At 41.0% G+C, this 16,511-nt stretch overlaps 1 protein-coding gene across 1 annotated transcript in view; it reads right to left on the reverse strand.

Moving 5' to 3' along the window:
- The window catches only part of ankfn1 (ankyrin repeat and fibronectin type III domain containing 1), a 119,853-nt gene extending 105,074 nt beyond the window's left edge, over nt 1-14,779 (reverse strand). The window contains exons 1-5 of the mRNA XM_047376417.1: nt 14,671-14,779; nt 13,879-13,931; nt 10,367-10,494; nt 10,029-10,268; nt 1,411-1,631 (exon numbers count right to left, since the gene is read on the reverse strand). Coding sequence (XP_047232373.1) covers nt 1,411-1,631; nt 10,029-10,268; nt 10,367-10,494; nt 13,879-13,881 — 592 coding nt within the window. The 5' untranslated portion in view covers nt 13,882-13,931; nt 14,671-14,779. The remainder of the gene's footprint in view (nt 1-1,410; nt 1,632-10,028; nt 10,269-10,366; nt 10,495-13,878; nt 13,932-14,670) is intronic.
- Nucleotides 14,780-16,511: the final 1,732 nt, after the last annotated feature.

A 16,511-nucleotide genomic window follows, 5' to 3' on the forward strand; every position in this document is an offset into this window, starting at 1 on the left:
AGAGTTGAAATATCCAAACATAATTATGCAGGAAGATTGTTGATGGCTACAAAAAAATAAAAGATAAAATGTGTATGGTCGAGATTCAGTTTGCTAAATGACATTTAACCAGTAATTAGTTGAAGAGCATGTATATATTTCAGCCTGAATGTATAAATGGCTGTATGGATCAGATAAATTCCTCAATGAATTCAAAATTGTTCATCCAGCTCTTGTTTATAAAAGTCAGTGAAGCTGTATGGAGTACTGTAATTACACCATAGAGAAATAATTAAAACTACTGAAGAAATCTTAAAAACTTGGAAACGTCTCACTATGGCTTTAAACAGACTAAAAGGAGCTGAGGTCAAAGGATCACCTGGAAGATGTTCAGCTGAACAAGGACAGCGGCTCTAATCTGTTCACCAGGAAGCTCATTATCATTCTCCAAAAGGGTGGAGCTAAAGAAGAAAGCAACTACCACGGATGTAAAGCTCCGCTCGAAGTAAACAGCCTCGGGAGCCCGAGCGCCATATCCCAAACATTCCTGATCTCTTTATCCTGCCTCGGATCAACACCTCGCCTCTACCTCTCTCTTTGAACAACACTAACCTCTCAGACATTCTGATGGAGTACAGAAGTATGACAGAAGAATTAATATTAGCGGAGTGGGACAGAGTCAAAAACAGCGTCCAATGAAAAAACCCGTTAAAAATCTTTTCTTGTTAATAACAGAGCTGGATTTGAGGAGACCAATCCTGAAAAGCAGCTGTATTAAGATTATTCTGTTTCACCAGGAACTGTTTAGGTCCCTCAGTTCAGATTTTCTCTTTGGGTATTTTAATTTGAACATTTTCTGTTTATTTCTGTTTATTGTACCTGCCTAAACTCAGTCTCTGCAACACCTAATCCGTATTAAATCCTTAATCTCTTCAACGTTTATGATCTTTGATTTTCTTTACTTAGTCTACAAAATCCTTCTCACCATCTGCTGAATGTCATTCGAGAGTCATTCCTTTTTCCAAATCTGGATCCTGGAATAACCTGCCTGAGGTGTTTCTGTTAGGTTTAAATAAAAGTTAATGTTGCTAAACTGATTGTTCTTTGCTCATGATTCCTGGGTTTTAAGCTTCCTCACAGCAGATCATCATTAAAAGATACATTTCATCTGGAGACTCACAGAGATCCCAGTTTAGTCCTGGTGCTCTGGATGTGCGAATGAAATGAAATGGTCAAGAAGAATCACTCTGAGGTTTTGAGTGAGGTTCTGAGCGTAGCTTGGCTTTACAATAAATGAAAATAAAATAAAACAATTTAGAACATGCTTTAAAACCCAAAGTCTGCTGAATTTGAAAACCTTTTGTCCATCTGACACTGAAGGAGTGAAGCCAATCTCTCCAAAATGATGAAAACCTTGCAGTTAGTTCTGACCTTCAGAGTTCCAATGGAGTCCTCCAGGACTGGCAGCAAGTCGGCGCCGCTTCCTGACGCTGATGCAGCTGCTCGAGGTGGAGTCTCCCGTTGTTGGCGGTGAGCTCATCTCTGAAGAAGCAGCAGGGGTAGAGGAGAGGATGGGAAGGAGCGGCGTGGACAGGAATGCTGCCTCCTTTCCAAGGGCAGGTGTAAGGAAGGAGGAATCTCTCTCCAAGGACCTGCAGGGAAAAATATATACTGCCTTCAGAGGCTAGTAATAAAGTTTTACTCAGCTAAGACTTACATTTTTGGGAGAAATAAAATGGGCACAAATAACTGCTCTTGATGTCTACTTTGACTCAGTTCAAAGGAACAGTGGAAACTATTGTCAGATCAATCAGTATTCCAGGTCTTTCTTGGAAGAAAACCAGTTCCATTCAGCCATACTTTCTGAAGGTGTGGTGTGGTATCATGGTAAGAGTTTGAATCAATGCCCTTGGCAAAGTTAACTTCCACTTCAGGAATGCAGTATTAATGCAAAAAAGTCAAGCAGGGATTTTTGAGCAACCTTATACTGTCTCCAAGACAACATCTTTACCAGCGACGTCCATGCATTTTTCACCTAGATAATAGAAAAACACATTGCAAACTCATCCCAAAGGCATGGCTGATAGAGAAAAAAGTAAGGCTACAGGGCAGTCCTGCCTCCAATCCTAGAGTGTCCCCCATAAAGAATTCTAAAAAATTAAAGAAAATTGGACACTTGTTGGACACCTAAAGACCTATCTGCAGGAAGAACGGGACAAAATAACTTATGGAACTTTTCATTGCAAGTTCAAAGATGTTGCAGAAATGTTAAAATCAAACAAAAATCAACTCTTAACCCTTTTGAGTCATTTTAATTTCGTATTAAACTTCTCACGAAAATAAATCCTGGTTTTACAGGGATGTTAGGATTTTAGCTGATATGAATAAATCTGTGCAGGGTTTAAGATATTAGCTTCCACAATAAAAACTAAAACATAATTGAACTTAAGACTCAGAATCAAAAGCCCCAAGCACCCAACCTGCCAGCAGTTCAGGAAGTAAGCTCAGGATGTGCAGGTGTTGACCTGATACCTGTCCTCTGAAACGACGTAATTGCGACTCCTCCATGATCCCCTGACCCGATGTCGTCCTTTATTTATCCTCCCAAAGATAAAATCCAGCAGCTCAGTCCAACTCAGCATTTCAGATTGAATCCATCATTTGATGGATTAACACGCAACCTTTATCAGAACCATCTGAACCAGCTAGGTCCCCTGATTGTTCAATCTTTACATTTTGAGAAAAGGTTTTTCTGGATCCTTAATAATCTAGTACTAACACAAGACTGAAGGAACACTGCTGCTCTCAGGTGTAACGGTGCCGAACGGTGGTGTTACCTTACCTTGCTCTGAGAGAGAGAGAGAGTGTGTGTGTGTGTGTGTGTGTGTGTGTGTTTGTTAATCGAGAAAATCGAGAGTCAAGTACTTCAGATATCAGAGTTAATCTGGCAAGGCTTAATGAATGGAAAGTTGGAGGCTGGAGGCTAATCCAGTGCTGTAAGTAAAACGTATTTGCATCCTTGTACATTTATTCACTTTGTATCTTGTTGTTGTGCATTGATATAGTTTTGTTTTTGTTTTTCTTTATTTTGTTTTTTACGTCTGAAAAATAACAAAAAAATGTTACACACTTTATGTTTGGTGTCACATATGAAGTCAGACCACCAAGTCCAAGTGAAGTCACGAGTCATTGTTGTGAGAGTCCAAGTCAAGTTCAAAGTCTTTTCTGATTTTATCAAATCGAGTTTAAAGTCACTAAATTTAGACATTCGATTTTAAGTCACATGATCCAAGTCCACCACTCAGCTTTGATCAATGATTTAAAAAATATGAAGAATCAGAACAGCTAACCTTCAGTCAAATGATACAAATTACAAAATCCCACCTCAAGAATATCCACCACATTCCTGATGGATGTGTCAGTTCTGTCTGAAGACCCCTCTAGCTCAACACCACGTTCCTAATGACCACACTTCCTCATATTCCATTTCCTTTACATCTATAAACACTAGCGTTTTCCCTCGGGCTCCCTGCCGCCACACAGCTTATCTCTGCTGCTGTAACTGCCATCACCATGGTGCCTGATGGGTTCTTTATGAGCTCTGAGAGCCGAGGAACAATGTTCCCTCTGGCTGCAGGAGGAGGGAGGAGCTCTATCTACAGCCAGCTTTGTTCTGGAACGGCTGAAACATTGTTATCAGAACAGTTTTCTCTGCTGAGGTTCAGCCGAGGTTCTGCAGGGGACCATTCCTACAGAGACTGTCAGCTGATTTCTATCTGGGCCCACAGGTCCAGTTACAGGCCTGCTATTTAATATGATGAGACATGAAAGTATTAAATGGACTTTATAAAATTGCAGAGATTATTTTTATTCTTTTTCATTTTGATGATGTAAATTTCTTATAGACAATCCATGGAATGACGAAGAGGAGGGAGATGTTTAAGGATTGACCAAAGTAGTCCAGTGTAATTGAGTCTCCTCATATTATGAGATGGAAGAACAGAAACACAGATAAAAAAAACTGCTTGGAGTTAAAGATTCCTAAACAGTTTTTGTCATTATGGAGCAATTAACTGGGAAACTGTTTAGACTGAGAAAGTTGCTCCTGCTGCTCCTGTTATTCCTTTTTAGTCAGACTTCATTAGTCATCTGTTTGGTTTTCAGCAGGTTTCAGTTTAATTCCCTGACATCAGCCTCCTGTAGAGCTGCATAATTGCTCGGCGTAGCTCAGCATGAGGATTTCTTCTGGTCATGAATGAGTAATTCCACCAGGACACTGTAGTTCTGCGGGACAGCTAAAGTTTCCAGAGTGAAGATATTTAACTCTGCAGACTGTGTTATGGTCAATAGAGAAAAATTCTGTTTTGGGATTTGAATTTACAGTGCTCTGGAAGTAAATGCCATTAAGCCTTCTGCAAACTTTCATAACAAGGCTGCACAGAGATGTGCATAAATATAGAGCTACTGTCCTGCTACAGTAATGTGAAAGATAATTTATAGATTTGTTTTCTATTTATTCTATAATGTGACATTTAAACGTTTCAAATCCCAAAAAGTGTTTTTCGGACAAATATAACCTGTGTAATCATGATTTTATCCGTTAAAAGAAAAAAACTATTTAATCCAACATAGCCCTTTGTGAAAAAGTAATAGCCCTCCCTGTTAAGTCTTGAATTAACTGTGATTAACCAACATTTTTGGGTTGTTTTCACAAGCCACACTAAGCTCTGAATACTTTCAGACTTGTAGAATGAAGAAATTCCTTCAAAAGGAACCTTTCTGACAAGATGAAGTGGGCAAAAAAATCTTAAAAGCAACAGATCATGCCCTAATCTAAATAAATTTAGGAACAGATGAGGGAAGTAATATCTTTAGCCCGTTTCCGCAATAAACACGTAAATATGAACTCCGTATTACAAAGGACATTATCCTTCCACATCATACAAGTTGTTCCGTTGTGACCAGAGGCCATGTGTGCTTTCACGCCATATCAAGGATTACAGAACCAGAGGGATTTGACTTACAACCACCTGCATGGGACAGAACTATGTGTCGCAATACTTATCCACACTGTTGAAATTTAATGAGTGCTTTAAATACTAGCAAAATTATTGTGCCAACATGTTATTATCTGCATCAAATGATGCTGATCAACATTTTTCTTAGATGGAAACTGGTGAGTGACACGATATCATCATTCAGTGAGCAACTATACACTAAAAAGATGATGCAGCTGTCTTTGCTTTGTAATACATCATACCTCCTAAGGTGGATCAGAATGTATTTTTGGTGGAGTGACTTGAATCTGCTCTTCCATGACTGGACTATTCAGTTAATCATGAGGTGCAATAACCATGTCTAAATCACAAAATGTGATGATGTTTTTATTGCTGTCTATCAGTTTGGAATTGTCGGTGTTGTGGTTTTGGAGGCAGGATCGGGATGAAGAGCATAGGGAGGAGGCTGCCTGGTGAATAGATAAAGTTTAATAATGAAACTGAAGGTGGACTTATAGAAGGCAGGCTGGCAGAGTACAGGCAGGTTATCCAATAGCACAAGTTCAGGAGGCAAAACAGAAAACAAACCACAAGGAGAAACTCAGGAAGATAGCAAGGGTTGATAACGTAAAGGACCAGCGAACAATGAAAACTAGAGAGCTTATAAGCTGAGGGAAGGGGAGTATGGACCAATGAGGCAGGGAGGCAGGTAATCAGAGGAAACAAGAAACAGGTGTGGACCAGGCTGCTTGGAACTGAGGGAATATGTTACTATGGAAACGGAAGCTAGAGAACACAGAGACAGGAGAGGAGAACTAAACTAAACTAAAGACAACTCTAGGAAAAGGAAACATAAACATAAAACACAAGGCTAAATCTAAAAGGAACACTAACTAGACAAAGCAAGGACAAGAGGAACTATACTAAAGAGCAAGGCTGGGAAAGAACAACTAATCTTAAGGGAAACAAGCAACTGGGTAAAGAATAGCAAAAGGGGGTCTAAGGCCAGAGGGGAAAAAGGAACTAATAAACTAGAAGAATGCAGCAAGAATAAATAACCTAACAGTAAACAAGCACAGAAACACTAAGCGAGTAACTAAACTAGAAAACCCAGAGAAGCAAGGACAACTGTACTAATAATAACCAGAGAAGAAAACCATGAGAAAGCAACCACCAAGGGAACTATGGGCGAGGGGAGAAAGAACTACTAAATCTACGAGCCAGGAGAGAGAGCAAAACTGTCAGGATGACAGAAGGAATAAACAAACTACTGAACCCAAAGCAATAGAAACACCTAGCTGAGAAAGTAAACAAACACAAAACCCAAAATGGCAGATCCTGACAGGATGGGTTTCAAACCCATATCTAAGGCTTTGGGACTCCAGTGAACCATGGTAAGAGCCATTATCCACTAATGGAGAAATCGGGGAACAGTGGTGAACATTTCCATGAATTCCCATTCACATGAATGGGTGGCCTACTACTACCTGTGCATTAACGAGTCATCCAGGAGGTCACAAAAGAAGCCAGAACAACATCTAAAAAACTACAGGCCTATTTGTCTTAGTCAGTCTTTATGATTTAACAATAAGAAAAGGTTGACAACATGGCCAAAACCACTGCTGACTTGGAATAACACAGTGGCCTGTCTTAAATTTGCCAAAACATACCTTAATGATCCTTGTGGAAAATTCTCTGGGCTGACAGGACAAAAATTGCTCCTTTGACAACTGTTTGAGTCTCAATTATCCGAGCACCTAAAACAAATCCACTTGTCTAAGAGTTACAGCGATGAGCAGTAATGTGAAAAACATCCTATATGCTAGAATTGCGAGGCTCAAGGTTGGAGTGGCTCTGTTACTTTTTATTCTGATTATTTCTTTTTAACAACACAAATTCCTCTTGTGGTGGATAAAATTTATATTTTTGCGATGATTATCCTCTCTGTTGTGGGATGCTGTGCAGCTGGAAGGATTTTTGCTGATACTTTTTAACTTTTGGATATTTGTGATGATGCGTCACCGTGGCAACGGGGTTGTTTTTTTTACAGCTGGGAGCAGCTGATTAATATTTCAAAAGCTCAAATAATACATCAACTACAACCCCAAATCCCTGATGAGTTGAAAAGGAGGCGCTGTGGATGCAGAGCAGGAGCAAAGAGAAGAGAGAGAAGGGGGAAGTTCAAGCCATCTCTTCCATTGATTATGATGGGCAATGAGAAATCGTTGGGAAACAAGTTGGATAAACTCCCAAGCCCTACAAAGGTACCAGACAGAGTCTCAGGTATACAGTATTATGTGTTTCACTGAGACATGGCTTCAGGATCATATCCCTGACTCCAGCGTCTCTCTGCCGGGCTTTTTAACCATACCAGCAAACAGAGATTTAAAGAGGAGCGGCAAATGTAAAGGACTGGCAGTACTTGTGAACAACTGATGATGTAATCCAGGACATGTTACTGTGAAGCGTCATCTCTGCCGTCCAGATATTGAACTGTTAGAAGTAAGTTTTTGTCCATATTATTTACCCAGAGACTTCATCAGTGTTATTTTGGCAACAGTATATGTTCCACCTTTAGCTGTTGCAGACACTGCATGTGATGCCATCAGCTTAGTTGTTGCTAAGATACAGACACAACACCCCAATGCATTTGTGGCAATATCTAGTGATTTTAACCATGCTTAACTCTCTGCTACACTTCCAACGTTTCAACAGTTTGTCAGCTACTCTACCAGAGAAAACAAAATGTTGGATTTGTTTTATGCAAATGTCAAGGACTCATATATCTCTAAAACAAGACTTCCTCTAGGCAAATCAGATCACAATCTTGTTTTTCTCTGTGTGAAATATACGGCCTTTGTTCAGAGGCAACCTGTAATAAAGAGAACTGAGAAGATGGTCAAAGGAAGTTGAAAAAGCCCTGGCACAGTGCATATAAGTCTGTAGCTCTGATGCTACAGACTTATATGCACTGTGCCAGCCACATAGAGAAGACGTCAATGCCATGACTGAGTGTTTCACTGACTATATAAACATCCGTGTGGATACAACCATCCCCACCAGAACAGTGTGATGCTTCCCCAATAACAAACCCTGGATCACCGGTGACCTGAAGGACCTGCTTAGCAAGAAAAAAAGAGCATACAGAGGGACACAGGGAATTATTAAGAAGTATGCAGAAGCAACTTAAAGTCAAGATAAGGGACAGCAAAGATGTGTTCAAGAAGAAGCTGGAGAGCAAGCTCCAGCAAAACAATATCAGAGATGTGTGGTCAGGGATTAAGAAGATCACAGGTCTCAAGCAGAAGGATGATCACACCGATGGATGTCTGGACAGAGCCAAAGAACTAAACACTTCAAAAGGTCAGTTCAGAAAGAAGCTCATCATCCTCCTCTCCTGCTCACAGCCAATCAGACATTCCACCCTCCTTTGACCCACAGCTTTCCTGTCACATCTAAAATGTCTTCCATCTCAGCCATGGATTATTCTGCTTCTACATTTTCCTTCAACCAAATCAGAAGATACTGATGCTCCCTTTGCCTCCCCATTCCACCTGTGTGTCTCAAGAAGTCAGGTGTAGAAACAACTGGAGAGACTGAACCGGAATAAGGTTGTAGGTCTAGATGGTGTCAGCCCTAGAGTCCTGAAAGCCTTTGCAGAGCAGCTCAGTGGGATTCTGCAGCACCTCTTCAACCTTAGCCTGGCCCAGATGAAGGATACAGTGTTGTGGAAGATCTCCTGTTCCAGTACCAAAGAAAACTCACCCATCAATCCTCAATGACTATAGAGCTGTTGCCCTGACATCGCACACCACAAATGTTCTAGAGAGACTCCTGTTGGCCCACCTGAGTAAGCAAACAATAAACTATCAGGACCCCTTTCAGTTTGTTTATCACTGTGGAGTTGGAGTTGAAGATGCCATCATACACCTGCTTCAACAAACCCACTGTCATCTGGACAAAGCCAGCAGCACTGTGAGGATCATGTTCTTTGATTTCTCCAGAGCATTTAACACAATTCAACCTGATTTCCTTTGTCAGAAACTCCAGAAAACTCAGGTGGGGGCCTCAACAATCTCCTGGATCAAAGACTACCTGACAAACGGACCACAATTTGTGAGACTGAAGGGTTGTATGTCTAACCAGGTAGTCAGAAGCACAGGAGTACCACAGGGGACGGTACTCTCACCATTCCTTTTCACTCTGTACACCTCAGACTTCCAGTACAAGACAGACTCCTGTCATCTGCAGAAATACTCAGATGATTCTACAGTCGTAGAGTGGATCAGAGATGGACAAGAAGCTGAGTACAGGAAGGTGGTGGACCGCTTTGTGGCATGGTGTGGAAACATTCATCTCATCTTGAACGTGAATAAAACAAAGATGATTGTAGATTTTAAGAAAAACAGGAATAGGTCAAACATAATTTCTATCATGGAAGAAGAAGTGGAGGTGGTGGAGGAGTATAAATACCTCGGTGTTCACCTGGACAACATACTTGTAGATGCACCAGTGAAGCCATCTACAAGAAGGGACAGAGCAGACTATACTTCTTGAGGAACCTTAGGTCCTTCGGTGTTTGCAGCAAGATGCTGCATATCTTCTATAAGTCTGTTGTGGAGAATGTGATCTCTTCTGCCATCATCTGCTGGGGGAGCAGCATCAGAGCCAGGGACTTAAAAAAGCTCAACAAGCTGATAAAGAAGGATGGATCTGTTCTGGGGACTCCAGACATCTGGATATCATTGTGCCTCTGGATATCATTGTGCAAAGAAGGATGCTTCATAAAATGAGGAACATCATGAGGAACCCTGAGCATCTTCTTCATGAGACTGTTGTACAACAACAGAGTGTCTTCAGTCCAAGGCTTCCTCGGATCTGCTGATAGACAGACCGCTACAGGAGATCCTTCCTGCCCACAGCAACCAGCATCTACAATGACTCTTTTAAGAAACCTTCATAATATGAGCTACAACAACAATTAATTTCTCCTCTGGGTTAATAAAGTATTTTTGAATTGTATTGAATCCTGAAATTGTACAACAAATTTACCTGAGCAGGGTTTCTCCCGGTTCGCTGCAGATAGAATGCCGAGAAATGGAGGCCACAGAGGATGAAGAAGACATCGTTGGTGAGTTGGAGGAGTGGTTGGAAGCATGTGAGGAGGATAGGGTGGAGCAGGAGGAGGAGGTGTGGGTGAAGTCCAGAGGCCTGGACAGCAGCAGGGAGGACGGCATACACAGCCATGTTTCCAGGTCCAAGAACTTGGAATAACTCAGCATCTCAAGAACACTGTAGGAGGACAGATGGAGGATCACAGGATCTGTTTAAACGGTGTTCCTGCAGCAGATTTACAGACTGGATTCTGTCCCTTCTCAGATGTCACTTACCTCTCCTCTCCCACTCCTGGGATTTCATCCCTCTCATCAGCAGTCTGAAAGATACAGGAAGTCCTGGATTCTCGGGACGACAGCAGAACAAAGGAGTTCTCAGAATCCACAGACATCTTCAGCCATTTCTGTGGAGATTAGGGAAAAAACACAGCACAGAATGACTGGCTTGACTCCCAAAAAACAAAAAAAAGTTAAGTAGCAGTAGAAGTCCAACACTGACTATATTCAAATATTTAATGGGCTAAGGCAAATATGTAGACATTAGTATACATCAGTATATATCATCTAATTAGTCAAATATACAGATGAATTGAAATTTTTTCCTACAGAATGTTTGTACTAAAAGATATTTTGGTGGTTTTTAATTTTCAAAGGTGTCATTACATTGTTCCTTACATCTGAAGCACAAGCCAACATACAGGTCCTTCTCAAAATATTAGCATATTGTGATAAAGTTCATTATTTTCCATAATGTCATGATGAAAATTTAACATTCATATATTTTAGAGTCATTGCACACTAAGTGAAGTATTTCAGGTCTTTTATTGTCTTAATACGGATGATTTTGGCATACAGCTCATGAAAACCCAAAATTCCTATCTCACAAAATTAGCATATTTCATCCGACCAATAAAAGAAAAGTGTTTTTAATACAAAAAACGTCAACCTTCAAATAATCATGTACAGTTATGCACTCAATACTTGGTCGGGAATCCTTTTGCAGAAATAACTGCTTCAATGCGGCGTGGCATGGAGGCAATCAGCCTGTGGCACTGCTGAGGTCTTATGGAGGCCCAGGATGCTTCGATAGCGGCCTTTAGCTCATCCAGAGTGCTGGGTCTTGAGTCTCTCAACGTTCTCTTCACAATATCCCACAGATTCTCTATGGGGTTCAGGTCAGGAGAGTTGGCAGGCCAATTGAGCACAGTGATACCATGGTCAGTAAACCATTTACCAGTGGTTTTGGCACTGTGAGCAGGTGCCAGGTTGTGCTGAAAAATGAAATCTTCATCTCCATAAAGCTTTTCAGCAGATGGAAGCATGAAGTGCTCCAAAAGCTCCCGATAGCTAGCTGCATTGACCCTGCCCTTGATAAAACAGAGTGGACCAACAACAGCAGCTGACACGGCACCCCAGACCATCACTGACTGTGGGTACTTGACACTGGACGTCTGGCATTTTGGCATTTCCTTCTCCCCAGTCTTCCTCCAGACTCTGGCACCTTGATTTCCAAATGACATGCAGAATTTGCTTTCATCTGAAAAAGTACTTTGGACCACTGAGCAACAGTCCAGTGCTGCTTCTCTGTAGCCCAGGTCAGGCGCTTCTGCCGCTGTTTCTGATTCAAAAGTGGCTTTACCTGGGGAATGCGGCACCTGTAGCCCATTTCCTGCACACGCCTGTGCACAGTGGCTCTGGATGTTTCTACTCCAGACTCAGTCCACTGCTTCTGCAGGTCCCCCAAGGTCTGGAATCGGCCCTACTCCACAATCTTCCTCCGGGTCCGGTCACCTCTTCTCGTTGTGCAGCGTTTTCTGCCACACTTTTTCCTTCCCACAGACTTCCCACTGAGGTGCCTTGATACAGCACTCTGGGAACAGCCTATTCGTTCAGAAATTTATTTCTGTGTCTTACCCTCTTGCTTGAGGGTGTCAATAGTGGCCTTCTGGACAGCAGTCAGGTTGGCAGTCTTACCCATGATTGGGGTTTTGAGTGATGAACCAGGCTGGGAGTTTTAAAGGTCTCAGGAATCTTTTGCAGGTGTTTAGCGTTAACTTGTTGATTCAGATGATTAGGTTCATAGCTCGTTTAGAGACCCTTTTAATGATATGCTAATTTTGTGAGATAAGAATTTTGGGTTTTCATGAGCTGTATGCCAAAATCATCCGTATTATGACAAAAAAAGACCTGAAATATTTCATTTAGTGTGCAATGAATCTAAAATATATGAATGTTAAATTTTCATCATTACATTATGGAAAATAATTAACTTTATCACAATATGCTAATATTTTGAGAAGGACCTGTATGTTTGTTAGAGAAGTGGCTGGAAACATTTTGTTGCAAAAAATCACAGTGGATGTAGGCATGACCTACATCACTTAACTTTCTACTGGCAAACAAAACAGACATATTTGGATATCAGACAAAGATAACCTGGATAAATACAAGCATCTGTTTCACATCAAGAGCCAGCCTCGTCCAACTTGACAAAGTCTTTGTGATAACTGGCAGCGAGTCTTTTATGGAGTAATTTTTGTCCCCTCTATAGAGTTGCTTTAAGTTGGCCACATTGTAAGTTTTCCTGCATGGGTGGCATGTTTAACGTCATGCTACAGTATCTTGGTCAGAATTAAATGACTTTGACTACGCCACTTTAAAACCTTTCAGAGGCGGACTTGCAGGTGTGCTTTGGATCATTGTCTTGCTGCGTAACCCTTGTGTGCTTGAACTTAAGGTTATAAAATAATGGCTAGACATTGTCCTTCAGGATTGTCTGCTAGAAAGCAGAATATGAGATTGGTCTTTGTGTTTTGAGATCTCTTAGCCTACTTCATGTTGCTAGACAGGTGGTGTTCAACGGATTTAAGGATTTTCTTGCTTCTACAGGTCAGGCTTTGGCTACTGATCTCAGCTTTTGTGGTTAACTTAAAGTTAATTCACGATTTAACACACATTCACTTAATAAGTGATACAATCACTTAAAACACAGTTTAGTGTTTAGTGTACTCAGGTTATGTTTGGTTAATGTCAAAACTTGTTTGATGGTTTAAACCATTTAGGTAAGACTGAGAGCAAAATCAGAATAAATGTATAACAGGACAAATACCTTTTTAACACACTTTATGTATTTCAACCGCACAGTACTATCACTTGAGGTGTTACACATATGTGAAATCCTACGAATACTGGCAGAGTATTACTTATTGCTGGAGGAACATTTATAATGCTTGCTACTAATCCGAAAAAGCAGGAATTAGAGCTGCACAGAGTACATTTGACATTAGCAATATCCCCATAATAAAGGATTGCTTGGACTGATCACCACAAACAGATAAACAAACCCTTGACTTTAAAGATTACAGCTCAGACAAGTCTAATGTCAAGTTTCAAAAGTGGGTGCTCACTCATCTGTAGCAGCCACTCTTGCTTCAGGAAAACTTTATTTTGGCTTCATACTATGATGCCTTTCATTCCCAGTTTGATGGTGGCAAGGATAACTTTTGGATGTATAGAAGATAATGATGGCTGGTTATAGAGGAGAAGCTGCATAATCAATTGAAGATGCGCTAAAAGTGGCATGCTTGAACATGAGGGCTGGGCCATTAGACCTGTAGGTAGTAGGCCTACATATGCAGCATGTAAGCTATCTCTATAGAAACCTCTACCTGCTGTACCAGCAGGATGGCAGCAGTGGAGACCGTAAACTGCCTATCCTGCAACTGTAATGCATCTCTGAATAAAAAATAAATAAATACAGAAGTAGTTGTAGAAGTGGTGGGACCTACCATGGATCTTGACCAGTTTAGCAGATAGTTACCATGGAGACTATGGATGCAGGCTGGTGGAGAGAAATTTGACGGTTGTTACTTTCCTCCCACTGCTGTTTGAGCTCCTAACATCAACTTCATCAATATCCTCAAGACAAAACAAGGCAGTTTTGTTTGCTTTAAGCTGAATATACCCACTGTGGGACAACAAAGAATATTTTTTTAATAGGTTTTTAAACTATGTTAAAAGATAAATAAATGACTTGTTATTTGTAACTTCTTTGAAACAGCTACTTGTCTAACTTCCCGTAGCAGGAAGCTATGCTAAAGCACTAATATAAGCTTTTATTTAATGCCAACAAGGAGAAGTGGGGAATTTAGTTACCCTTAAAGCTACTATTAAGTTGCCATGTCTTTAAATTGCTACAAGAATATGGGTGAAGTTGGAAAGCCTGTTCAAAAAGCCTACTTACTGTTGCCATGGTAACCATCAGGATCAACAAGTAGTTTTGAACATGTTATAAACTAAAAGGTATAACTGAGAATAAGTCAGGTTAACACAGAGAGCTGCTGATGACAGACTCTGATATGCATATCTAGCAGGCGCAGATATGCGTCAACACATGGCTGATGATGCGGCGAGTTAATCAAAGCAACAGGCTGCAGCTCTACGAACCAATCAGAGACAGAATCTGAGAAAGAACAAAAAACATCAACCTAAAACTGATATTAACCCAGAAACATGCAGCTGTTCCTGTCAACTGAGCTCCAGCTCCACAGCTGCTTGAAGCAACCAAAGCCAAACTTTACCGTCTATCCCTTTCTTTCTCTGTAACAATGTCTTTTCCTCCTCTTTCTTCTTCCCTTGTCTTCCACAAACCCGAAATATCTGCTCAGGCTGAACCCTGCCCAGGGAAAGCGTCTTTGTCCTTGCCTGTTTAAAACATCCCAAAAATATAGGCAGCCAAGCTGGAGAGGAGCAGAGAGAGCTCACGTTTCACTGTGGTTAACTGAATGCAGCAAGTTCCACATCTGGCGGGTGTGAGCCCCACTGCGGGTCTGCCTCCCACCCTGCTCCCATTGGACAATCAGCTGAGAGGAAGTAGAAAGGAGGGCCTGAGGTTTCCTAATGTTTCTCTGTTCCACTAGTGCTTCAGGAGGAGGAGGGAGGAGAGAGGGAGGAGAGAGGGAGGAAAGGATAAAAAGACAAAAAAGGAGAACAGAAAGAGAGGAAAGGGAGGATAAAACAACAGGAAGAGATGTGGTGTGCTTTTGTAAACTTCCTTTTAGAGATGACAAGAACACAAAATTTTAGAATTAGCTGAAGTCAAAGTTTCTTCAAACTATGTCTGTCCTATTGGATGAAAAAGGTGGAGCGGGAACAAACAGGAAGGAGGAATGAAAGCAGGAACTGTCAGATTAGAGAAACTGAACAACAGTTAGGATGTAATGGAGAGGACAAGAAAAAAAAGAAAGAAACTTAAACACATAATTGTGATGATGACTGGTAAGAGAATAACTGAGGGGATTGTGAGGAATAACAGTGATAGAAAAGGGGATTATTAAAAATTAACTGGGATTTTTGAAGAGGAAAAGTACAAACTGGGAAGAATGATAAGATGTATTCCATTCAGATCTGAAGGATAACTGCAAACAGGAAGGAGGCTGTTTATGAGCCCAGATTATCTGCTGTTTAAACCAGTGACACCAATAAAAACACTGTTTTAGCAGCTTTAATGCCAACAATTAAACTTTCTGCAGCAAACAGCGAGAACGCATGGGCTCATTCAAAATCAGTTATTTCTCTGATCAAAGGAAAGCCACTGAAGCTCTGATTAGTCAGAACATATACAGCCAGAACAGTTAAATGTGTTTATATTCAGTTAATGAGATGGTCTCATTAAGATGATGAAAGACGTGATTCAAGATGCAAGATTTAGACCCCTTCTTTTCCCATTTTAGTCCAGGATGCGGATTGGAGACAATTACTTCCCACATGCTATTCTTTAGAACAGATCTGTAGATAAACAGGGAGAAGGCCAGAAATAGTTATGGAAATCAGACATTCCATTGACTTTTTCCTAAAAAAAACCCCATTAGAACCATGAATATCCTAAACGAGTTTTAAAATTAGGAAAATTAACTCGCTGCACGGTGGTGCAGTTGGTAACACTGTTGCCTTGCAGAAAGAAGGTTCTGGGTTTGACTCTTGGCCGGGGGTCTTTCTGCATGGATGTACAAGTGCATGCGTAGGTTCTTTCCTGCCACTCTCCTCCCACAGTCCAAAGACATGACTGTTAGATTAGCTGGTCTCTATAAATTGCCCTTAGGTCTGAATGTGTGCATGGTTGTTTGTCCTGTGTCTCTCTGTGTTGCCCTGTCCAGGATGTACCCTGCCTCTGGCCCGCTCCCCCCGCGAAAGAAGAAAGAAGAGCTGGGCCTTATGGAAGAGTGGCCAGAAAAAAGCCATTACTTATTGTTAAAAATAAGAAGGCATGTTTTGAGTCTGCAAAAAGGTATGTGAGTGACTCCCTGAATGTATACACTGGTCAGATAAGACTAAAATGAAACATTTCAACCACCAAGGAAAAAGCTATGTTATGTGAAAACCTAACACATACCATCACCACAAGAACACCATTCCCATCCAT

Source organism: Girardinichthys multiradiatus, chromosome 10, assembly GCF_021462225.1.
Source record: "Girardinichthys multiradiatus isolate DD_20200921_A chromosome 10, DD_fGirMul_XY1, whole genome shotgun sequence".
Lineage (NCBI taxonomy): Eukaryota > Metazoa > Chordata > Actinopteri > Cyprinodontiformes > Goodeidae > Girardinichthys > Girardinichthys multiradiatus.